Source organism: Ochotona princeps, chromosome 17 (assembly GCF_030435755.1).
Source record: "Ochotona princeps isolate mOchPri1 chromosome 17, mOchPri1.hap1, whole genome shotgun sequence".
In the NCBI taxonomy this organism is placed as follows: Eukaryota; Metazoa; Chordata; class Mammalia; order Lagomorpha; family Ochotonidae; genus Ochotona; species Ochotona princeps.
In genome coordinates, this window is record NC_080848.1 from 10,270,171 (window position 1) to 10,295,426 (window position 25,256).

The following is a 25,256-nucleotide window of genomic DNA, read 5'->3' on the forward strand; positions in this document are numbered from 1 at the left end:
AGGCCTGGCTGGACAGGTGGTGGCACTGGCTGGCAAGAGTGTGGGCTGGAAGGTGGAGTTGGTTGGGTTGAGTTAGGCTTCAATGTCCAATGATATATACAAGATCTCAATGGGTTATGGGACAGATCGGACCAGTCCATTGCACATGTTGGCAGGCACAGGAACCGGAGCTGGGGGACCAGTTCAGTGAGGATTACTGGGGATCGCTTCGACTGGACTGCAGCTCCCCCTGTGGTACATGAGGGCAGAACGTGCATTGGGGAGGGCTCAGCGGGGCAGCAACACCCACTAGTATGCTGAGGATGGAGGGCAGAACAAACTGAACAACAGTGAAGCTTGACAGCAAATTTCTGAGCCAGTGAAGACTCAGAGGTAGACTATGACAGCTATTGACCTTGGACAGATTTCCTCATCCTTGGGACAGTGATATCAACAGCATCTCAGGACTCTCAAAACCACATGAGCAGAACCCTCAAAAAATGCTCCATAACAGAGACCCCGGGGTGACACTGGGTGGCAGTTCATCATTCCTCGGGTCATGTGGTGGTTGGGAAGGTGGGCATGGTTTCTCCTCTTGTATGCCCCCCTCCCCCATATGCAGAAAGAAGAAAAAGAAAATATGTAAGGTCCGGCACGGCAGCCTAGTGGCTAAAGTCCTCACCTTGCATGTACCAGGATCCTATATGGGTGCCAGTCCTAATCCCAGCAGCCCTGCTTTCCCATCCAGCTCCCTGCTTGTGGCCTGGGAAAGCAGTGGAGGACGGCCCAAAGCCTTGGGACCCTGCACCCATGTGGGAGACCTACAGGAGGTTCCTGGCTCCTGGCTTCAGACTGGCACCGCACCGGCCACTGAGTCACTTGGGTAGTGAATCATTGGATGGAAGGTCTTCCTCTCTGTCTCTCCTCCTCTCTGTATATCTGACTTCGCAATAAAAACAAAATAAATCTTTCAAAAAAATTTTTTTGTCCCCAGTTCAAAATAGATTTTTAAAAAACTGTACTGTTGGTACTGGTGCCATGGCGTACAAGGTTAAACTTCTACCTGCAGTACCAGCATCCCTCATGGGTAGCAGTTCAAGTTCCAGCTGCTCCATTTCTGATCCAACTCTCTGCTTGTGGTCTGAAAAAGCAGTTGAGAATGGCCCAAAAGCCTTGAGACACTGCTCATGGGACACCATGAGGCAGCTCTGGCTCCAGGCTACTAATTGGTTCAGCTCCAGCCTCAGCAGCCATTTGGAGAGTAAACCAATTCTCCATTTACCTCATTCATCTTGCTGGTATAAAAAAATTTTACATTCCCCATATAATGAGTATTTCAAAGGCAGCAAAAGATAATTTCATGCAAGTTTTTCTACAATGCCAAGCACAGTTTATATCCTGGCGGTAAAAGTACCTAACCTCCTCCCCTGCCCTGGGTCACGAGCTTAACAATGCTTTCAATCCAGAAACCGCCACTGAACCCTTACTGAAACATCAGGCATCGTGCTTTCAAGACAGCCCGGAACACTCGTCCAGAGCCTATTTATTTAAGGTGCAATTCCAACTTTAAAATTCTATGACCCTCGATTAGATCTTGGTTTAAACAAATCAGGCATACAAAACATTTTGGGGACAACCAGGTAGATCTAATTATGGACTAGGTTTTATATAAAAGTAGAGAATTATTGTCAATTTTATGAGGTTAATAATACTATGATTATGCAGTCATGGCCTTACTTTTACAGATGCACACTGAATTATTTAGAGGGAAATATCAGATCTATAATTTTTTTTAACATAGCAAAAGTTCACGGTTCGATTTTGGTTTTGGGAATATGAATGCCTAATATACTAGGCATTTCCTTTTTTTTTTTCCTATCTTTTTAAGTCTGTCATAGTAAAACTATTTAATGTTTTTTAATTCTGTGACAAAGAAAGACCTCTAGTTTGCATTCCTGCCCGCAGCAGGTCAGAAGCGGCAAACATGAGGGGAGGGTAGTCGCAATGAGACATGTTGAGAATCCCAGGCCTTGTAAACCAGTAAACGGGAAGCAGGAGAACAAACATCAGGACAGCACCACATGCAAGACGCAAACACAGAAGGGTGGGGCCGGGGGAGCCTGAGACAGGAGCGATCCCCGGGAGCCTCTGAGCACAGGGAAAAGCATCAAGAAGAACCGAAGACGCAGCCGTCGGCTTACGCTCTATCACTGACAGGCGCACTCACGGGATTTTCTCTCACGTTAAGACAGCAGTACCAAAATTAAAAAAAGAAAATCTATGTGTAAAAGCAGAACTAGCAACCATAATCTTGACCAATATTTCGAAATGTTTACTTCAAATGAACAAGTTTATATTTACTGTTTCTGCACATTTAAAAAAATAAGCATTCTCCATGTTCTTCCTAATTACATAAGGGGAACCAGGAATGCACACAGTTTAACTAATTTAACTCTTTTCCGAAAGTGTACAGCTGGCCAATTTTCCACTTTTACACACTGCACTGCGATGGATATCGCCTTGTGTCTAACTTTTTCCTTCTTTTACATTATTTACTTGGGATAGCATCCCAGAAATGAGATTAATGGGTCAAAGGGTATAAACATATTGCATTCCAGCTCATACTCATCCAACACAACAAGAGGATGCTCATCGCATTACAAATTTATCTTAGATAAGGATTAAACTTTTACTTTGGTAATTCAGTAGTTGTAAAATAGAACCTAATTCTAAAGGGCTAAGTAGGCAATTAATAGAAAAATGCAACACTCCCCTCCACCTATAGCGTTTGCTTTCCTGAACCTTCTGCAAGCCATCTAAGCTTCTGGGATTTTTGTGTGTACATCTCCAAAATTAGAAGACCACATCAACTTCACTAGTACTCAGAGAAGTGAGAATGAAAGAAAGGACTATTTCTCACACAGGAGACACACAAAATTTTAAGACTGTCAGTTTCAGTAGAGGGAAATTCCAGAACACCAGCATCCTCACACACTCTTGGAGGCATGTGCATTTCAAACGGATCAATCATACTCTAAACATGGAAATCCAACACTGAAGACTACTCCACAGAAACAAAGACAAACAACGAAGAATGCAGGTTTATGACAGGACCATTTATGATGATAACTAGATGTGCAGAGCCACCTGAATGTCCATCAACAGCACACCCTCACTGTGGACGGAAGAACAACTGGAGTTAGTGTGGTTAAGTTAGATACCTAGGTAAGCCAGTGTGCTTAATATTTACAAAGCTGACTACTTTGTGACAATAATACACTACAGAGAATGAGAGGCGGAAGATACAGCAAACTAGTAACAATGATCTCTTCAGATAAAGGAAGAAGTTCCACCTTTCCTCACATTTATCTACTACTATGTGCTTCTTAGTAATTTTCTTTCAAGAAAGACTGTGCTAGTTAACCCCATCCATTCTAGTTCATCCCCAAACCACACAATTCTATGAAGCAAGGATCTCAAAGAGGCCACTGAGTCTGCAATGAACACTCAAATTACGTTGAATACACCACAGGATGATGAAATATGGTTCTATAAGATTTAAAAGAAAAAAAAAAGGCTTTTGGGGCCCGGCACAGTAGCCTAATATTAGCTAAAGTCCTTGCCTTGCACGTACCAGGATCCCATATGGGCGCTGGTTCTAATTCCAGCCAACCCGCTTCCCATCCAGCTCCCTGCTTGTGGCCTGGGAAAGCAGTCGAGGATGGCCCAAAGCTTTGGGACCCTGCACAAACATGGGAGACCTGGAAGAAGTTCCTGGATCCTGGCTTTGGATTGGCCCAGCTCCGGACATTGTGGAGTGAATTAACAGATGGGAGATCTTTCTCTGTCTCCTTTCCTATCTGTGTATCTGCCTTTCTAATAAAAATAAATAAATCTTAAAAAAAAATGCCTTTCAAAGTGTTTACTTGAAGCATATTAGGAAACTTATTTTCAACACTCCCAACAACTTCATATTCTGGATCAATTAAGCATTCTACATACAAGTCACAGAAATGCCAACACTTGCACCAAGAATATGCGACTCAGCATGGCGCTCTCCTCCCACGTGTCCCTAGCTCAGCCCGAGGGAAACGGCCACATTCACTGAGGAAAGGATGAATGGTGAAAGGACTCCTGCAAAGGATCCTCACCCTGACCACTCAAGGGCAAGAGTCTCAACTTCCCTCCCAAAAGGAAACAGGACAACACTGAACGGCATTCTGACCAGAGTCTTCTCCCTAAGGACACTCTGACAAAGAGGGAAAGCATCCTAGCAGGGGTAAGGAGGCCCACCTGTTCAAGCATAACATTTTTTAAAACATTTTATTAGAACACAGGGCATCTATCAAGAAATGCACTTAAGTACACAGTGAGGGGTTTTTTGGTCATCTAATCACCCTCACAGCCAACATCCATAAAAGCAAAGCATTTTGAGTACCCCAAGGTCTCGCTCAATATAAGCTATTTTTCTTTAGCTTTGCTCCTATTGGCTGGAAATACCCACACAAACTTTGCAAGGACACACTATGAGTGTTCCTAGGGAAGTAACAGGAGAACCCCACCCCTGTGCACCTGTCACAGCAGGAAAACCATCACTCCCATCAGTCACCACATTGTAAACACTTGAAATTAACTGATAAAGAATCAAACCTTAAACATTGCTCAATTAAATAATTCAAAATCTTCAAATCAGAAAAGAGGCCCTTTTTCAAACATACCATGCCTACAGTCTTCATCAGCTTGCCCGTAGTTTTTCTGTAAAATAAAAGACACAAGGTAAACCTAAGTCATTCAAGAGCTGCTTTCAACAGAGATGGAATTAGAGAAAAGCTTGCGTTTGTTTCAAATGTTAAATTATTAATGCAAATTTAATGTTCATTGATGTAAATTAAACATTCAAGGAACAAAGCTAACCCTGGAGTTCTGGGAGTTATACAACACAACAGGTAAATGCCAGAGTGGGTCCCCTACTCCACTGGCTCATGCCCTCACTTCTCACCTCCCTCTAACTTCCACCTCACCAGACCTCCTTCCAGGCAGTGAAAGCTTTTACTAAGAAAACCCAAGCCAGCAGTAGAGAACTGCTGTGCACGGTCACTACCACGCCCACCCACTCCCACACACACACTGTCTTCCTTCTGGCTGTGGCAGGTGGGCTACCTATCTTCCTGTTTACAATCAGTCCTGCCACGTACCCAGATGTGCTCTACCCCTACCCAAGCACACCACTCCAGCAAGCCTCCGGTTCCTCCTACATCACTAAGTTTTGCCTTTGGCCATTTTATCCCTATAAACAAACATGCTGCTATTTCTCCCATTTAAGATTGTTCTCATGACTTCACTCTCTCACTAGTTACTTTTCTTTTCTGGCTCTCTGTATGAATGTATATGTGCTTCTGTGTGGCAAAACTCACCAACAACTGTCTATATTAACATTTTCATCACTCCCTTCTCATTCTCTTTTAAGCTCTTTTTAAATTAGATTTTCTCCCAATAATCCAAGGAAACCACTCTTAAAGGTTATCAGTGACTTCCACTATAGCCAGTTCAGTACACAGACACACAGGCCCACTGAAGACACACCATCACATCTTCACTCACAACCCTGGTAGACAAGCTGAACAATCACTGACTTTAAAACATGCAATTTCTTCAATGGCGAGCAGGCCACCTTACTTACTCTAGTTTAACTTCCAGACTGGTATGGACACTGAGTTCCTGGTTCCTCCTCTTCTCTCCAATCTCTTTGCACTGTTGTAACAGAAGACTAGGCCCTTGGGCCTCTTCTCTTTTGATGTGGATAAACTACAAAACTCCCCAGCCCCACTGGGGCCTTAGACTTTATACACCCCAGACTCACATTCCTTCCTCCTCCAACTCCATATTGCAAATGCAACTACTGGTACAATGTCTTAGCAGGATTATCTAAACAACATCTAGAACTCAACAGGTCCAAAACTAAACTCCCACCTTCTTCCATAAATCCACAGCTACAGCTTTCTGACTTCAATCGAAGAAACTGCTCAGACAAAAACAAAGGCTAAGGCAGGTGACCACGACTGTTCTCTCATTCCCTGCATCCACACTTATAGGAAATCCTATTGTTTCTACCTTTAACTTAGAGACCACAACCTGTCACTATGCCTACTACTCTCACTTTGGTCTCAGCCACCGTCCTCTCAGGACTGGATTCTTCCAACAGCCTCCAAACATGTCTCCTTGCATCCACTCTTGCCCTTCTCGAGGCTGTTCTCAACACAAAAACCAAAGCACTCCTGTGAAATGAGATGACATCACATCTGTGCCCAGTGCCCCCCAGAGAACAGAAACCCAGAGCTTCAGAGTGACACAAGTCCCCCACACTCCAGCCCTCTTCCCCCACCCTCTTCTGCCCTGTGGGAGCCACCCCGGCCTCCCAACTGTTCAACACAAACACAGCAAGCGTGCTTCCATCTCGGGGCCTCTGCGCTGACTGCTCCATTCCCTACAAATCTGTTTCTCCAGATTTCCACGTCTCACCTACTAACGTCCTTTGATCCACCTTGACCTCTCTGTCAAAGAGTACGCCAAGCCCATCTCTGACCCATTACTTCCAATCTTCTTAGCTCTGTTCTTTTCTCACGTGGTCACCATATCTGAACCATGAAAACTGTTTTTAATGTCTACTTTTGGTGTTACTCCCACTAAGGGGGATTTTCCTCCACTTTTCATCAATGTATACACCAACTTCCTAGGCCAGTGTCTGGCACGTATTATATCTAGTGAAAGAATGACTCATTCACAAATGCTTCACAAGTAGTTCCATTTCCACGGTTTCAATAAAAACAGACGCTGCCAACAAAGATTCCACTTACATCCCTTTAGTCCAGATTGACCTGACTTATACAAGATAGGGAGTGACCAGCTCTGGTCCCCACCTGGTAGAAAGAGCCATTTTCCATGGTTCAACAGCAGGTTACCAACCATGTCTACCCACCAGTTGCAAAAATGAGGCGATTCTGTAGAGGAGACTCTCGATCTTGATGCGTTCTATCTCCAGGGGACACGGCCCAGGGAAGTCAGCCATGGGAGATTGGCTGAGAGAAAGCAGGGCCTCTGTGCAGTGCCTGAGGGCCATCTCATAGTCCTGCCTCTGCAGGGACTCACAGGCTTGTTCACATGACTTCTCAGCTCTGCTGTCTTCCATGACTCAGGAACAAAAACCCTACAGATGGGCAGAAAGAATAAGGAAGAGAGGAATAAAACTGTATTAATTACGAGTCTTGCCCTATTACAATCTCAGCGGGCTTAATTATCTGAACAGTTACTCTCAACTAGTCCTTTGATCAAAGTCAAGGCTAAGAAGCAGCTATTGAGGCTACAACATCTATACCTCCCTGATCATATTCCACAGTCTTCACTAAGATCCAAGCAAAATGTCAACCAAAAGCCAGGTATGCAACAATGGTATACAAAATTTGCAACTGGGGCAATTTGTAACTGGGGAAAACATATAAATGAAATGCTTTTCAATACCAGGAAGTGGAATAATCCAGAAAGGATTTCCTTCTTTTTAACCCAAAGTATAAAAATATCTCATGCTCAAACCTCCAAAACTCAGTCTCATAATTCTGTGACTATTACTGCCGAAAATCAAATCCATACCAATTTAATCTGCCACCAATTTGAAACCTATGTAAGAAGGAAGCCTGACATGTCTATTAATACAATTCCTGAGGGCCAGGCCTGGAGCCAGTGGCAGTGGATGCAAATATGGAACCCACTTTCACTGCTTTCAAGAAACTCAGACTCCAGCAGGAGAAGCTAAGCACAAAAGAGTAATTCCCAGACAGACTTACACCACACACCTAAGGGCATGAGCTGACCTCCAAGGCTGAGCGGTAGTTCACTACCCAGAGAATAGGGAGAGCGCTTGGAGAAAAAGAACAAGCAAATCACCAAGCGGAAAAAATACACGGCTGAGATTCATAGTGTGTCAGAGGGGTAGGAGAAGCTATGAATGCCACACCAAACTGACCAGGAGGAGCCTCACAGCTCTCAGTTTACTGGCTCAGAAAAGGACATGTGACCCCAAAAGAGACAATGAGACTTTTGCTAAAGCTTCTGAGAAAGGCTCTTACTGATAAATCTAAAATCTAAGCTACAAGACCTAAATACACTCCTAACACACAATGCCTGCAAAAGAAGTCTATGAAGGGGCTCAGTGCGGTAGCCTAGTGGCTAAAGTCCTTCCCTTGCATGTACCAGGATCCCATATGCGTGCTGGTTCGTGTCCCAGCTGCTCCACTTCCCATCCAGCTCCCTGCCTGTGGCCTGGGAAAGCAGTCAAGGATGGCCCAAAGCCTTGGGACCCTGCACCCACTTGAGAGACCTGGAAGAAGCTCCTAGCTCCTGGCTCAGCTCAGCTCTGATGCAGCCAACAACTTGGGGAATGGACCAGCAGATAAATATATATAAACCAATGATTTTCTTTACACAGGTGATGAAACAAAAATTTTACCAAAATTACTAGAAAAAAAAGGAGATTTTTTTTGTTAGTTGTCCTTAACTAAGCCTAATACATTACTAATTATAGCAACTATCATCATCATAAAACAAGACTCTACTACAAAGCAAATGCTGTGGCAAAAGAAAGACAAGCCAGACTGAAACCTTTTAAAAATAAGCCCACAGGCCCGGCGCGATAGTGTAGTGGTTACAGTCCTCGCCTTGAACACACCAGGATCCCATATGGGCGCAGGTTCTAATCCCGGCAGCTCCACTTCCCATCCAGCTCCCTGTTTGTGGCCTGGGAAAGCAGTCGAAGACAGCCCAAAGCTTTGGGATCCTGCACCCGTGTGGGAGACCCAGAAAGAAGTTCCTGGCTTCGGATCAGCACAGCACCAGCCAATGCAGTCACTTGGGGAGTGAATCATCAGACGGAAGATCTTCCTCTCTGTCTCTCCTCCTCTCTGTACATCTGCCTTTCCAATAAAAATAAATAAATCTTAAAAAAAAAATAAGCCCACACCCTGGCCCAGGGGAGTGTGGAGAGGTGGTGTGTCAGAACAGGTCCCCAGGCCCTGGGCAGCAGGGCCTTGGAGCTCAGTGTGGCTGCCATCACAATTCTGCTGGAAGGAAGGACTTGGTTAAAAACCTTCACTCTAGAGATGGCTCAGTAACATCAGAATGCCTATAAAATGATGTCCTGGCTCCTATTGGGGACACCCACAGCCTGCCTTCGGCCTCCCCTTCACTCTCCCCACAACGCCATACCTTCCCACCCCTGCCCGCCCCCAAATGTCGGGACGCTGCTCCCTCCTCACCATTACAGCCTTTCCTCTCCTGCCTGGCCCAAAATCTTACTCAACTTTTAACCGACACACCAAGACCTACTTCTCTGAGAACAAAGCAAACATTACTTGTGGAATTATCTGACCTCTTAGTCATCATTATCTTGGATAAACAGATCACATTATCTTGGATTAAATATGTCCTATAAGATTCCTTATGTGTCCAATACAATCATTTTATAAACAGAAGCTATGGTTTATCCCATTCCTAACCTCTTGACAGCCATCCAATTCACTCAAACCATTAAGTATTTTAACTGGATTTCCCAAAGAAATGACCAAAAATAAACCTAAACACCATATATTCCAAGAACTGTCTGTCCTGTACCAAATCCATTTGGCAATACGATGTTAAGTCGTAAACCCAGATGCTGTTTTACCTTTAAATTGATCTGCTTTTACACAAAATTAGAATCTGTGATGTCCTATAGGATACACAGGCAAAAGTAATTCTTCAAAGTTCTATTTATTTTACTGTGTTTTATATTCAGCCAGATTTTATTTTTTTCTCTAACACATAAAATCCCTGCATGTACAAGACGCATTAAAGATAGATTAAAACCATTAAGAAAGCTAAAATCTAAAGTCATCAACCAAAAAATTAATGTCATCAATCATATTTATTGTGAAACTTTTTCCAAGAGGTAAATTCCCCTAAATTCTTGAATAAATGAAATCCAGCAAAATGTTTTAAACACATACTATTTAGATGAATCCTCCACTATTAGCTTTAATGACCAGAATGAGAAAAACAAGGAAATTGAATTTTTTTAGTTTCTATTTATTTTCATATTCTTGGGGTTTATTTGTTTTTTGGGATTTGGGGTTTTGTTTTGTTGTTTTCTTGGTCTTTTTTTTTTTAAGATTTATTTAATTTTATTGGAAAGGCAACTCTGGTAAGAGATGGAGAGACAAGATTTTCCATCTGCTGGTTCACTCCCCAGATGGCTGCAATGGCCAGAGCTGAGTCAATTCAAAACCAGCAGCCAGGAGCCTCTTCTGGGTCTCCCATGCAAGTGCAGGGTGCCAAGGCTTTTTTAGGCCGTCCTCAACTGCTTTCCCAGGCCACAAGCAGGGAGCTGGATGGGAAATGAAACAGCTAGGACACAAACTGGTGCCTATCAGGAATCCCAGCGCTTGAAGGGAGAAGATTAGCCAATCAAGCCATTAAGCTGGGCCCTGTTTTCATACTATTTGAAAGGCAGACAGACAAAACCTTCCATTCACTGGTTCATTCTGCAAATACCTGAAATAGCCAGAGCTGATTGAGCCAGGCCAAAGCCAGAAGCTCAACTAGACCCAGGTTTCCCAAGAGGGCGAGAGGGTGTGCACTAGCAGGACACTGGACTCAGCAGCACAGCCGGGACCCAAATCCCAGCACCCTTGAGATGGAAAGCAGGCCGTCTCAAGGTGTCTTAACAGGTCAAAAACGTACAGCATGTGTATTTTAGATTCTGCTTGTTTTTACTTACAAACCGGGATTACCACCACATATCTTATGTTGTAACTTGCTGTTCTATTACTTCATATCTTCCCAATAGCCCCTATTCTAAACACTTTTTCTGCAGGAAACTGTTCCGAATTTCATGGTTTGAAAGTACTTCTAGACTATCACCTGCTGGTCAGTTGTAGACGGCCTTCAAGGTGGTGGTGGCACACTGATATTCTAATTGTGCAATTGTGAGCTTTTTTTAACACTGATTTATGTCTTATTTTAAACACGTCACTATTTTGGATTATGATAGTTATGTCCACACAGACAATCTGGAAGGAAACATGAAGAGATACAAGAATGGAAAACGTTTTATTGTAATAAAATTTTCTGGGCAAGCAACAACCTTTCCTAGAAGCCAGCCTTTCAGTATACTCCACATGTTTCTTGTGTATTCATATCTTTATTGATTAATGAACATGTTGAATGATTCAAGAGGCTTAAACTCTTCAGGAAATCATTGGGAATTACTGAAACTAAGAGGGCTATCTCCAGTAAAGGCAGGCTCCGGCCCTTCTGAAAAAAATGTGTTAGGAAAAAGCAGTAATGGATTTCTCTCAGTCTCGATTTTAGCTAGTAAGGCAATTTTTTAGAAATTTAGATTTTCAGGGTAGGCATGTGAGACAGCAGTTAAAATTGTGGTAAGAAGCAAAGAGAGGGCGCAGCGGCGTGGCCTAGCAGCTAAAGTCCTCGCCTTGAATACGCCGGGATCCCATATGGGCGCCAGTTCTAATCCCGGCAGCTCCATTTCCCATCCAGCTCCCTGCTTGTGGCCTGGGAAAGCAGTCGAAGATAGCCCAAGGCCTTGGGACCCTGTACCCACGTGGGAGACCTGGAGGAGGTTCCTGGCTCCTGACTTCAGATCGGGGGAACACTGGCCATTGCGGTCACTTAGGGAGTGAATTACCGGACGGAAGATGTTCGTCTCTGTCTCTCCTCGTATCTATCTATCGATCGATAGATAGATAGATAGATAGATCTGACTTTGCAATAAAAATAAATAAATTTTTAAAAAAAGAAAGAATGCTTTAAAAAAAAAAAAAGCAAAGAAAATGTCCCACCCCACAGATTAAGAAGGCTTAACCACTACACTCAGTGTAGGATTCTGGATCGACTCTGGACCAGAAAGACACTGGTGGAAAAACTGGCAAAATTAAATAAAAGCCTGAAATTTAATTAATATTAATATGCCAAGTATGGCTTCTTAAATTTGACAAATGTGTTGTGGAAATGGAAGATGTCAGTAACAGGTAAAGAGTACATGGGAATGCTAACCTCTACCTGAGACTTCTTGTAAATCTGAAGTTATTTCAAAAATCAAAAGGTCATTAAATTATGGAAGTGACAGGCAGGCATTTGGCATGGCAGCCAACACAGCCATCTGGAACATTCACCCCGTTCTGGAGTTCCACCCAACTCCACTTCCGGGTCAGCTTACTGCTAACCTACACCGAGCGAGGCAGCAAACGATGGCTGGGGTGCCCAGGTTCCCGAAACCCACACGGTAGATGCAGATTCGGATCTGAGCTGCGGGCTTCAGCCTCACACAGCTTGGCTGCTGTGGACATCTGCAGGGTAAACCAGATGTCTGGCTCTGTCTCTGTGTCTGCCTTTAAGTAAAAATGAAAATCAGTTAAGCTAAAAAAGAAAAAAAAGTGGTGAAGTTAACTTTTTGTTTTGTTTGCTTGTTTAATTCTTCTGTGTTTAACAAGCATTAAGTTTCCTTATCATGAGGAGGCTTAAGTAGCTTTCCTAAAGCTATACAGTTGAGACAGTCTAGGACCCTGGTCCACTCTACTCTGGATCCCATTCTGAAAGCCCAGGAGCATGCCTCCTATAGACATTCTACTCTCCTAATTTGTAAATACATAAAATTTAGTGTCACCAAAACATTTTATCTTCAAGGTAACTGATAAGGATGAAACAATATTGATAAAACAATAAAGATGAAACAATATTGACAACTGTTAAGTTGGAAGATGGGAATTATTTCTATCAGGTACTGTGTGTGTGTGTGTGTGTGTGTGTTTGAACCACAGATTTTAAAAGCTTTAGTGAAACAAATTTTTGAAATTCATGCAAACTTTTCAAAAAATATGTATTTTCCTTTCACATGCATGGGATTCAATTTGGGGAGGGGGGCACCAAAATAAGCTTATCTTTTAATTCTATTTTTCCACAAATTTTCTGAAGCACTTGCATACTCTTCAAGTTTCCGTAACAAAAATACTTCCATTAAGAAGTAAGGCTTTCACCCACTCAAAGCATGCCACTTCCGATGGGACAACGCTACCTGAGTTGAGGAAATGCCACTAAGATTCAATATGTCTCAGCGGGAGTCAGAGAAGAAAACCAGTACTGGGAATCAGGGACCTTCAGGCTTCCCTTTGCTCACTTAATGAATCGTGACAGCTCATTAATTCTTTAAGACACCCAATTTCCTTAACCATTGCCCTCAGTCAATCCACAAAATTCTTGTGAGTTTAAAAATCTTGTTTCAACTTTCTACTAGTTCTTAACATAATCAAAACCACATTCATCTTTTCCCAATGTTCTTAGGACCTCTTAATTCCCTCTTCCTGATGACCTGTTCTTCCAGCCACTCAGCCATGGTGACTGCGACCTCCCCTTCAACTTGAATACACAGCTGTCCCCACCCCACCACCCTATCTCATCTAACCGGCCACCACCCCTCCCACTCAACCTCCACAAGCTCTCTGGAAGCCATCGCCTCCCTTCCAAGGCCACCAGCTCAGCTCAGCCCCGCATGGACTGCTACCAGCTCTGCCTCTACCACCTTTCTCTTCACCACCATCTCTAACATTCATCCATAAGCTCACCACAATCCAGCCCTGACCTTTTGGAAGCCTTGCTTTCCATCCTGTACCTTGACATATCCCATCCCAGGAATCAGGTAACCTGGAGATGCAGTTTCCTGGCATCACCAGAGATTTCCATCTAAAATATTCTCTTCTTTCCTTTTTTCTCTTTTTCAGGATGGTTTAACTTTAGTGCAATCTCTCCAGCTGAAGTGCTCTGGGATGTCCCCAAGGGGGCAGTATCACTCCATCCATTCAAAACTCGCACACGTCTCTTACAGCACCTCAAAAATTCCTCCGTCCCTTTTTTTTGTTTTCGTGCCCCTGTCCTCTCTGGATGCTTAGTTCCTTGGCAATAGGGATAATGCTTCATTATTCTTCCAATCCCTCAGAACAGAGCTTCTGAAAGAGTGTACCACAGCACCCTGGCACATGTGAACAAGTCAAAGACATCCAGAAATGATCTGCTCAGCCCTCCAAGCAGCCACAAAGGAACAACTCAAGCCAGAACTCCCAAGTGGGAATGCCTCCAGCAGTCCATTTCTTCAACCCAGCACAAAGTACAGTAACCCAAGGCACAGAGTGGATGCCCAGCAAACACTTACTGAATCAAAATCTTCAAACAAAACATCTGTTCCAATCCAACCATTATCCTCAGGATCACTAACCATTTGTACTCTTTTAATGAGCTCTTCCACTAATCATGCCCTGTTTATCTTCCTAATAACTGACTAGGCATCAGCTGGTGAGACTTGCCTGACCATTCAAAACCTTATCAATAGTTTGTCACATAATATAGCAAAGGATCCAAACAATTCACAATGAAGAGACACAAGGAGTAAAATTCAACATTACATACCAATGTAAATATCATTTTTCCTTTTCATTTATTAATTTGAAAGATTGATCTCCCACCCACTGGTTCATTTCCCAAATGCCTACAATACTCAGGACTAGGCCAGGCTGCTGCTAGGAGCACAAAATTGAACCGGGTGTCCCCTTGTAGGCGGCAGGGACTTGTTCCTTGAGCCATCAACTCCTGCCTCTGTAGTAGCAGGAAGAGGGGATGGAGAACAGAGCCAGGACTCAAAAAACTCTGGCACCCCAATAGGAAATTAAGACACCCCAATGACAGCCTAACTGCCAGGCCAAACGCCCACCCCTGCAAGTGCCATTTTACACTATTTCAATTAGCAAGAAACTAAGGGGAAAAAATGGATTTCTATCTAGTTTATGCTGGAACAGATTATATCCATGACTATGTTAGCCATGTAAACTGGCACAGCACCCCTAAAAATACTATGACAAAACTGTAAAAGCTACAACACGGAAATGCTTCACTTTCACTATCATCATTTTTTTTTAAAATCATATTACAATGTACTATAACTTAAAATGAGTGTTATTTTGAAATAGCATATCAAAGAGAATCAACTATTTTAAGGTAGTAACACAAACACTGAATAGTTTACTTCAAATCAACTTACTCAACATTAATAAAGTTTTACCGCACCCAGAAACACAGGGTTTCTAGGATGTAACCTTGGTCAAGTCTCAAGCAGAAAACCACCTCTCCTTTCTCACTGTTCACTTTGGCCATGACTGAGAGCTGTCCAGTGCTCCTTGGTCAGGATGACACATGACTAGGCCAGACCCTAGTTCTTCAAAAGCCAGCACACTGCTTCTAGTGCTTTTCTGATCGCCTCCCACCACTCTGTGTGGAACAATCACTAAAAAACAACAAATCTCTTCAGAAACAAACCACTGTTAACAATCAGCAGGCTGCCAAACCCTAAGCCTCATCTAAGCCCTGAAGGTCTACAGAACTGGGATTCTCAAGGCCAATTTGCTAAAGGCACACAAAAAGGCAAGAGTTTAAGGTAAAAACTAAGAGAAAGAGACCTGAGTACAGTTAGGAAAAAAAAAGGTTTTTTTTTGAGTGTGTCTGAGTGTTTTAACTACAAAAACATACTGTTTAAAACTCCAGCTTATGCTCTTTGGGTAACAAGCAGCTAGTGATGCTCTTAGAGATCTTACCCAGCCAGAGGACAGACAACAGAATATCAAGTCACCTTATCAAGAGCTGAAGCTTGGAGCCCCGCCATTGGTGTAACAAGTTAAGCTTCTGCCTGCAGCACCAGCATTCCACATGGGCGCTGGTTTAAGTCCCAGCTGCTCCACTTCCGCTTCATGTCTCTGCTAATAGCCTGGGATAGCAGCAGATGATGGCAAAGTCCTTGGGCCCCTGCATGCAAGTGGGAGACCCAGAAGGATCCCCTGGCTCCTGGCTTCAATTCGGCCCAGCTCCAGCCATTGCGGCCATTTGGGGAGTGGGTCAGAAGATGGAGAACCTCTATCTCTCTGCAACTCTGGCTTTCAAATAAACATAAATAAATCTTAACAAAATCAGAACTGAAGCTTTCTGGAGACAGATATACCTAACAAAACACTAATATTAAAAACACATCAAGAAACAATTTTACCACTGGCATCCCACAAGGACAATGTTAAACATCATTGCGAGTTTTTTCTGCAGCATTACATGTTTCCAAGTTCAATACCAAAAGCAAGATATTATAATGGACCAAGAAAATTAATTATTGTGATATAATAAATACTTGTATCTTAAAGACTGTCCTCAACTAGCAAGCATTTCAGCAAAAGATAAATAATTTGAAGAACTAATACAGTAGCTGCAGCCAGGCACACACACGTACTGTCATTCGTGACACCGAAGACAACAGACAATGAGAAAAACAATTCGATATTTAACCAGGTTCATCAGAGAACAGGGTGACTGCCACCCAAGAATGTTGACACAAAAATTGAACAGTCTTTTAAGTTGCAATCACACGCAGACCAGCTGGGCCTCTGGGCAGTTTGCATTCTGAACCGAGATGGAAGATTAACCTACCTTACTTTCCAGGCTAACTAGTTTGACCAAGTAGCGGGCAGAGTCTCTTCCGAGTCTGTTTGCTGGGAGTCTGCTCCAGAAGTAGCTGATCGGTGAGGACTTGCCTCTTCAGGCCAGGTTCTCCTATCACCCGATCTCACTGCACCCTACCCCACGTCACCCCTTCTAGACAGACAGGCTTTCTGGCATTCAGTCGCTCCTCTTTCTCAGGCGCTGCTGGGTACCTGTTTTCTACAGAGTCGCTCCTAAACCTTACTCACCTGCGGTTCACTGCACTGGGTATCACCCAAATAGCCCATCAGAGCTCTTTATAATTTCTGAAAGAGAGAGAAGGCAGCTTTTAAACACACAGAACATCATCTGCCCATGTATCAGTTCCCAAGCATTTGTATCCAATGGTCACAGCATCTCGTCCTTTGGTCCATCCCAGTTCAGTAAAATGTTGCATACCCAGCACTGGACCCAGAGTCCTGAGATAAGAGACCAGAGATAAAAGCCTGCCTTAATGTTGCTACTGGATGGTGTGGCCTTGGGTAAATCACTTCATTTCTCCAAGACGAAATGTCCTTATTTGGAAATGAAGACAGACTAGCTACAGAGCACAGGCTTGTCAAGAAGGCCACCAGCTTCACCCCTTGACTCATCTGGTGTTTGAACGCTAGTTAGTTCCCACTGAAGCCGACATTTCCCACTTCGCAAAATTTGCACCAACAGCTATCTTGTGAGCTACAAGGAGACTTAAAGGTGATAATTACAGAAAGCCTATTGCAAATAAAAGGTGCAGCTTAATCATAAAATTCAACTACTGGTGTCTCAATATCATTACTACCCATTCCAACCCTAAAACTACATCCATTCAATTCACAAATATTTCCTTAAAAGATCAAATCAAGGGCCAGTGTCATGGCATGCTGGCTAAAGCTGCTGCCTGGAATGCCAGCATCCCACTTGGCACCTCTCTGGGTCCTAGCTGCTCCACTTCCATTCCAACTCCCTGTTGGTAGCCTTGGGAGAGCAGTGGAAGATGGCCCAAAAATCTGGGCCCGTGCCACCCATGTGGGGTGTTGCAGCCGTCTGAGGAGTGAACCAGAGGATGGAAGATCTGTCTCTCCCTCTTTGTCTGTAACTCTGACTTGCACATAAATGAATCTGACTTCCACATTAATAAAAATAAATCTTTCTTTTAAAATGGTAAGTCAAAACTTTGCCAACATGACAACAGAATTCTGTGTACTACACAATTCAATTATGGTTAACTTCAACTGATGGTAGTTTGCAATTATCACTACTACTTAACATTGCAGGAAGTAAGAACAGAATGGTCCCCGCACAACATCCAGCCTCGGGCTCCACGACCGCCCATGCCTTTTCTGACTTCTGCCGCCTGCCCGCCTGCCCGCCAGGAGCCCTCCTTAGAAGAGAACAGAGGCCTTCCAAGAGCTAAGCGGCACCCAACTATTTATCCTTGGCAGTCAGGGGACAGGACTGGAGAAGGAAGAAAGGGAGCAAAAGACTTTATTCACTTCATCTCTTTTACTTTGTGAATTTCAGTACTGCTCAAATTTGTTCACCAATGTCATGTGTTGAATTTTGTTCAAAAATAAACTTTCACAAACTATGTTAGATATACTGCCTGAGGACAGAAAGTTCATGCGACAAGCGTATTCTCGCCACAATTAGAATTTGTACAGAAAAAAAAAGGTAAATTCAGCTTGCCAAAAACACCTGAGATGTCACACAGAAATAACAAAAATTGCAAACATTCACCCTTTGGGACAGTTTGGTCCAAAACATGCTGTGCATTCTTTAAAGAACACAATGCTGAATCAGGCGCTTTTTTGTTCACAAGCAAGATAAATGTATAAACTCTGCTTTTATCAAGCAACTTCCTGATGCTATTCGCAGAAAATGACCCAGTACAATCTACAAAAGTAAGCAAGCTGGTATACACGTTGACAAACTTTCAACTTCTTGCAGAAAATTTAAAATTTAATGAATTGGGCCTGGCGGCGTGGCCTAGCGGCTAAAGTCCTCACCTTGAAAGCCCCGGGATCCAATATGGGCGCCGGTTCTAATCCCGGAAGCTCCACTTCCCATCCAGCTCCCTGCTTGTGGCCTGGGAAAGCAGTCGAGGACGGCCCAATGCTTTGGGATCCTGCACCTGTGTGGGAGACCTGGAAGAGGTTCCAGGTTCCCGGCTTCGGATTGGCACGCACCGGCCCGTTGCGGCTCACTTGGGGAGTGAATCATCGGATGGAAGATCTTCCTCTCTGTCTCTCCTCCTCTCTGTATATCTGACTTTGTAATAAACTGAATAAATCTTTAAAAAAAAAAGTAATGAATTGTTATGCATATAAGCAAAAACTCTTCATATTATATCTGAATAGTCTGAATAGTCTTTTATAAAAGAGAAAACTATTACTTCTAATAGATTCAGGATAACTCAAAAGTTCTATCTCAGGCACCCTCAAAATAAAAACCCCACAGTATGTTTTATCCCTCCTTTTATCAGCACAATTCACACAAACAGTCCTGACTACACCAATGAACTGTAATGAATTTGTAAGCTAGCATGTCCACACTCTCCACTTGGAATATACTGCTCTAGGAAACATTTCAAAATACTACTTAAGGGGCCAGTAAAATGGTTCAACTGGCTAATCATCCCCCTTCAGGCATCCAGATCCCATGTGGATGCTGGTTCCTGTCCAGGCTGCTTCACTTCCTATCCAGCTCCCTGATTGCAGCTTGGCAAAGTAGCAGAGATAGCCCAAGGCCTTGGGACCCTGCACCCACGTGGGAGACCTGGACGAGGTTCCTGGCTCCTGGCTTCATATGGGCTCAGCTCCAGCTGCTGTTGCCATTTGGGGAACAAACCAATGGTTAGAAGATCTCTCTCTGAAAGGCACCCACCAGTATGTGTGTGGGCTGTATAGGGTTGGTTAAGTTGAACTAGGCTTCAATGTCCATTGACATGTACGAGAATTAAATGGGATGTGGGACAGACTGAACAAGTCTGCAGTACATACTGGCATGCATGGGAACCAGGGTAGGGCGCAGGCCTGGTGGGAGTTATGGGGAGTCGCCCCAACTAGGCTGCAGCTCCCACTGGTTTGCATGAGGGCCGAGTATGAAGCCGGCAGGATCGGGCTGGACTGCAACACCAAATGGTTCACGTGGAAGACAGGGCTGGAACAGAACTGACCCAGCAATTGCAAGGACCAGCATGTGCATAAGCTGACTGGGGCAAAAGACGGTGCCAGACCCTATACTGGCAAGCACACACAAGAATCAGGTCTGGGATCACCTCAGACAGTTTCTTTGGAGATCCCTCCAACTGAACTGCTGATCTCAGAACCCCAACCATGAAGAGACTATGTCAGCCAGTGGATTCTGAACAGATTTCATTGAGATTGGAACGGCAAGATTGGCAGCAATTCAGAACTGCTGAACTATCAAAACTGCTTGAGCAGGACCCTCACAGCATGCCTCACATCAGGGACCTGGGATGGGTGGGAGGCTGGGTGGGGCTTCTCCCTTTGTTTCTCCCCTGACCCCAGATACAGGGGAAAAAAATGATATTAGTGTGGAAACAATGGTCTTACCCACTTTCCTGTAAAAAAAAAAAATAAAAATAAAAATAATACGATAAAATATGAAAAAAGGTCTCTGTCCTCTAATAAATCTGCCTTGCAACAACAATAAATAAATTTTTAATTACTTTAAAATTTCAACTACATTTGCATAGACACCTAATTTTATGAAAACAAACAACTGGCTTACAATTTTTTACCTAGCTCCTCACCCTTTCTTGGGTAGAAATTCTTTTTTCTTTTTTAATAAAGTTATCTGTAGAACTAATCAAACTTTTTTAAAAAGATTTATTTATTTTACTTTTTATTGGAAAGGCAGATTTAAAGAGAGAAGGAGAGACAGACAGAAGATCTTCGTCTGCTGGTTCACTCCCCAAGCAGCTGCAACGGCCAGAGCTGAGCCAATCCGAAGCCAGGAGCCAGGAGATTCTTCCAGGTCTCCTACGCAGCTGCAGGGTCCCAAGGCTTTCGGCCATCCTCCACTGCTTTCCCAGGTCACAAGTAGGGAGCTGGATGGGAAGTGGAGCAGCCTGGACAGGAACCAGTGCCCATATGGGATTCCAGCAGATTAAAGGCAAGGATTTAGCCAGTAAGCTAGCACACTAGGCCCAGGTAGCAATTCTTGATCGGTGTGGCCCAAGGTTTTCTGCATATTAGCAACAACAGGCAAAGGACCTTATTTCTTGGCCTGGGTCTGTCTGAGAGACAACTGCAGGCTGATCTACATTCAGTATTTATGCCCAGCCTACTTCTTAAACAAAGGATGCAAGGGGTTGGCATGGTGGCCTACTAGGCTAGTCCTCTACCTGCCAGCACGAGCATCCCTTCAGATGCCAGTTCGTTTCTGGGTTGCTCCATTTCCCAATCCGGCTCTCTGCTCTGGGTATGGGAAAACAGCAGAGTGTGGCCAAGTCCCTGGACCCCTGCATTCCATGTGCAAGACTTGGAAGTAGCTCCTGACCCCCAGCTGCCAACCCAGCCAGCGCTGGCTGTTGCAGCCATTTGGGGAGGGACCAGTGGATGGAAGATATCTGTCTGTCCCTAACTTTGACTTTCTAACTCTGACTTTCCAAATAAAATAAATAAATCTTGAAAAAAACACAAACACAGATGCAGATCTTACATGTGGTCCAGTTATTCTCAGGTCCTTCTGCACAATTCTTAGCCTTTCACAAATGTGCTTATGGATTTTGTAATTACACAAGGCCCTTCCCAAGTAGAAATGATCTACCCTGCTGCTCTGCATCACTTGCCTCTGCTGAGAACAGTGGACAGCTCGTGAAAGTACACAGACTACAATGTCAACTGAACATTCATGGCACTGGAATGCAAAATGCGGTACTAACCGTGCACAAAACCACTTCCTGGCTGATAGTGAGGTACAGGACTGTACTTACTGACTCCCCAAAACTACGGCTTCCACCTAAAAACAGTGCCCTAGCTTCTCAGCCAACAGACTATAAACGCTCCAAGACCCTGACTTCTCCTTCCTCACAACCTTCAGTACTATGGTATTTCCCATGTTAGAACACTCTGCGTAACAAACTGGCAACTGACCACTAACTCCACTAGGAAGTGCATACTCACCTTGCACATGTATGAACACTGCAGAAAAAGCACTCACCCCATTCAGGCTACACACCACGAGCCACACCGGAGCCCCTGCTTCCCACACTGAATTCCAGGTGACAAAGCACAATCTCACCAGGTTACAAGTGGACCACTTGTTCCTGCCCACAAAATAACCCCAACGTCTCCACAAGAAACTATTCATCCTGGGAAGCTTACAGATCTGCCTCCAAATTTAACAGTTTAGATCTGCCCTGCCATGAATAAAAACAAAATTATATGTAATACATATAAACACTGATTTTCAAACGTAAGCAACTGTGACATGCGCACTTAGAAAGAATCCTGGTTTATGTTCACCTTGCTTTCCCAAAGTGGTGTGTGTGTGTGTGTGTAGTGTGTAAAAAAAAAAAGTCAATTATACCCCTTAACAAGAAATGTGTATATATAGTGTCCAATATACTTTTCTGAAGCAGATGTACCAGATCGGAAAGGCTTGGAAGAGGGCTTCAAAATCTAGAGGCCCAGATGTGTTAAAAAGGAAAAAGGAAAAAAAAATACAGGAACCAATCAACTGATCAGTTTCTTTACAGTTTTCTAAAGCAATCAGAGCAAAATATTTTCTAAAGTTGAAAAAACTGTGGAAATACAAAATTAGCCACTTCTCTTCCTATCCCTAGCGATTAACTGTTCACTACCAATGCTCTTCAAATCCAAAGAAAGAATTTCAACTTTATAAAAATAAAGCAACCTGCTGAATGCACACACCACAGATGATCCTAAAACAATGCCAAACTAATCTCACCCCTAATACGCTAAGCAGAACTCCACACCATCATTTTTACTGCCAAGGAATTATTAGAGACACGAGGACTATTCCATTTTGTAGCAGGGGCGATGGACTTGCCAGCAATAAATCTTTCCCACCCATACAGTATACTTTGCAAGTGTCCCACAAACTGTGGCCACCTGAAGTCCTACATATACAACTCACTATACCCAACACAGAAGAAGCAATGGACAGTAAAAGACAGATAAAATTAAGACACCCAATTAAAGTTCCACAAGGAAATCTGAAGAGGCAAACTATAATTATCCTCCATGGAGAAACTGATCAAGGAGAGCTGCAAATAACACTGGGTCCTTGGAGCCATGGAAAAGCCCAGCACGCTGGACAGACTCTCCCTTTCCGAAATGCAGCCCAACCCATGCATATCCATTTGACTCAATGATATATTTGGAAGAGCAAGATGGGCCATCAAATTCCTTCACTTCAGCCTTACCCTTAGGAACTGATTCAAATGAAAAAGGGAAAACAAGAGAAATGGCTTGTTTTTTAGCTACAGTCTCACCTTACACATTGCACCAGCACTGTAGTTCCTGGGTGATCGACTTCATCCGATTCCTAAGGCAAACAGAGAAGTGAAATATGCCTACACAGCAGCACGAATGGACATTATGAGTAGCCAACATCTTCCCAGCCTGGGGTGTTGAGGGCATGTCAACTTCCAACATAAGAAGTTACAAAAACGGTGCAGCAACTTTCAAAAGAGTTTTTTGGTTTTTGTTTTTTTTCTTCCAATGAAGAAAACACCTGCTTTCATGAAGAAGAAACAGATGCTAAAAGTTTCTGGAGATCAAAAACCTAACAAAATCATCAATTTTGCAACACTGGTTTTCCTTTAAAAAAAAAAAAAAAAAAGATGGAAGAGAGAAAAATCACCTGAATATGAGTTTACTAAAACTGGGGACAAAATTAAGAACGAGCAAGCTGTGGCCACCCCTCCTTCCTCCCACTGCTCCAAGAACTCCCTTTCTCTGCAATTATATTTTTTATTATAATGATGGTTTGCCTGAAAAGCATGAGTTGTGTGGGAAACGGGACGGCAAATCAATGCTTGAGCTGCACGCAAAACCTGCAGAGGGGGCGCCAAGGAAGACCCCCGCCTCCTCGGTTTCCAAACAGGTCTAAGGAATCCCCAGCAGAGGAGGGGAGGAAAGGGGCAGGGGGGTTAAAACCAGAGTTCTCCGAGGTAAGACCTTGCAGCCTTGCAAGGAGACCTCTGGGGGAAGCAGGGTCTTGTTTTTATTTGTGCAGATGGGTTTGTGGGCCAGTGTGCATTTCCGACGAGGAGGGGGGCGGGGAGCAGCCAGCGGTTGGGGTTGGGTGGGGTGGCGGAGTGGGAAGGAGAAAAGTGAGTCTCAGGCCGGGAGACCTGTGCGGGCAAGGGTGGGGACACAGCCTTGACCCACTTTCCGCGACGCCCACCTTGGGCACGAGCCCTAAGGGGGGAGGAAATCGAGCGGGGCGTGGGAGGCCTTCACGCTCCCCATCCCCAGGCGCGACCCGGAGGAACGGGGGGAGCGTGCACCCAGGCTCGGCTCCCACCCCCCACAGCCCGGAGAGCGGAGGTGCCCCGGGGCCGGAGAAGCCGTCCCTCAGGCTCCCGGCCCGGGTGTGCAAGGCGCCTAGGCCTGAGCCCCGGGCGCCGCGGCCCCCAGCGGAGGCCAAGGGGACAAGAGCAGGGGAAGAAGCTGTAAACAGCCCCAGCGTCCGGGCCTCGCCTCGAAGAGCCCCGCTTCCCAGGCCCCGCCATGGGCCGCCCGGGCCCCCAGCCGACCCCGGGCCCGCCTCACCTGGAGCCCGGGGCTCCGGAGAGGAGTCGGGTCCCCTCCCCAGAGGGCTCCGGCAGCCCGCGGAGCGGCCCCAGCAGCAGAGAAGGGGGAAGTCAGGACTTACCTGTCATTACTTTCTACGCCATCTTGGATCCACTTGTCAACGTCCCCACAAAGCATTATGGGTAGGAAAGAGCCTTTAAAGTGACTCCCCCCTCGGCCCCCGACTCCCGCCTCCCGCCGTCGGCGCCGCCCCCTCGGGCCGCACCTCCCGCCCCGAAGTTGCCCGGGGTGGCCCTCCGGCCCCGGCGCCCGCCGCCCGGCCCCCTTCCTCTCCCCGCGGTGCTGGCTTTGGAAATTCACCCTCATTTTGTCTCCGTGGCTCTGGGGTGTGGGGCGTGGGGGGCGGGGGAGAGGAGGGAATTGGGGGGCAGTGTCTGCTCTTTCTCCTGGCCCCCGCCGCTCTCCTGCCCTGGCAGCCGCCCCACTGTCTGCCTAGAATCAGTCCGAGGTGTGCCTGCCGCGGGCGGTGGCGGACCGCGCGTGGACTGAGGGCTCCTCCCGCTCGGTGGCCGCGCTCCTCATCCCCCAGCCCGGGGAAGCAGGGGGTCGCCCTTGGAGACCCCCCAACACCATGAGGGCCGTGAAGCCGGCTCTGTCCCCCGCAAGCCGGTCCCGCGGCCCGTCGGGCTCCGGGCGACCTACGTGGAAGCACACTGAGTGGGGATGTGGGGGGGAAATAAGCTAAATAACAACTTTTACCCCTTCTTAGGTTTGACTCTACGGCTCCTCCTCAGCAGCGACCCTCTAGGTGGGAACTCCCGCCCCCAGGAATGGGGGTGACTTGGGGCTCCTCCAGATGCACCTCGGTAGGAACTGTGGCTCCCGGGCAGGTAACTGGGGGGGCGGGGGAGGGTCCCGCCTAGATGTGACGGCAGGTCC

General features: G+C 45.1%; 1 protein-coding gene across 5 annotated transcripts in view; it reads right to left on the minus strand.

Annotated features, from left to right (window-relative positions):
* The window catches only part of HELZ (helicase with zinc finger), a 142,245-nt gene extending 117,751 nt beyond the window's left edge, over window positions 1–24,494 (minus strand). For 2 of the 5 annotated variants that reach the window (XM_058676249.1, XM_058676246.1), the window contains exons 1-5: window positions 24,439–24,494; window positions 23,051–23,103; window positions 16,797–16,853; window positions 6,956–7,183; window positions 4,698–4,734 (exon numbers count right to left, since the gene is read on the minus strand). In XM_058676249.1, coding sequence (XP_058532232.1) covers window positions 4,698–4,734; window positions 6,956–7,165 — 247 coding nt within the window. In that variant the 5' untranslated portion in view covers window positions 7,166–7,183; window positions 16,797–16,853; window positions 23,051–23,103; window positions 24,439–24,494. The other 3 variants (XM_058676247.1, XM_058676248.1, XM_058676250.1) reach the window with 3 other exon arrangements.
* Window positions 24,495–25,256: the final 762 nt, after the last annotated feature.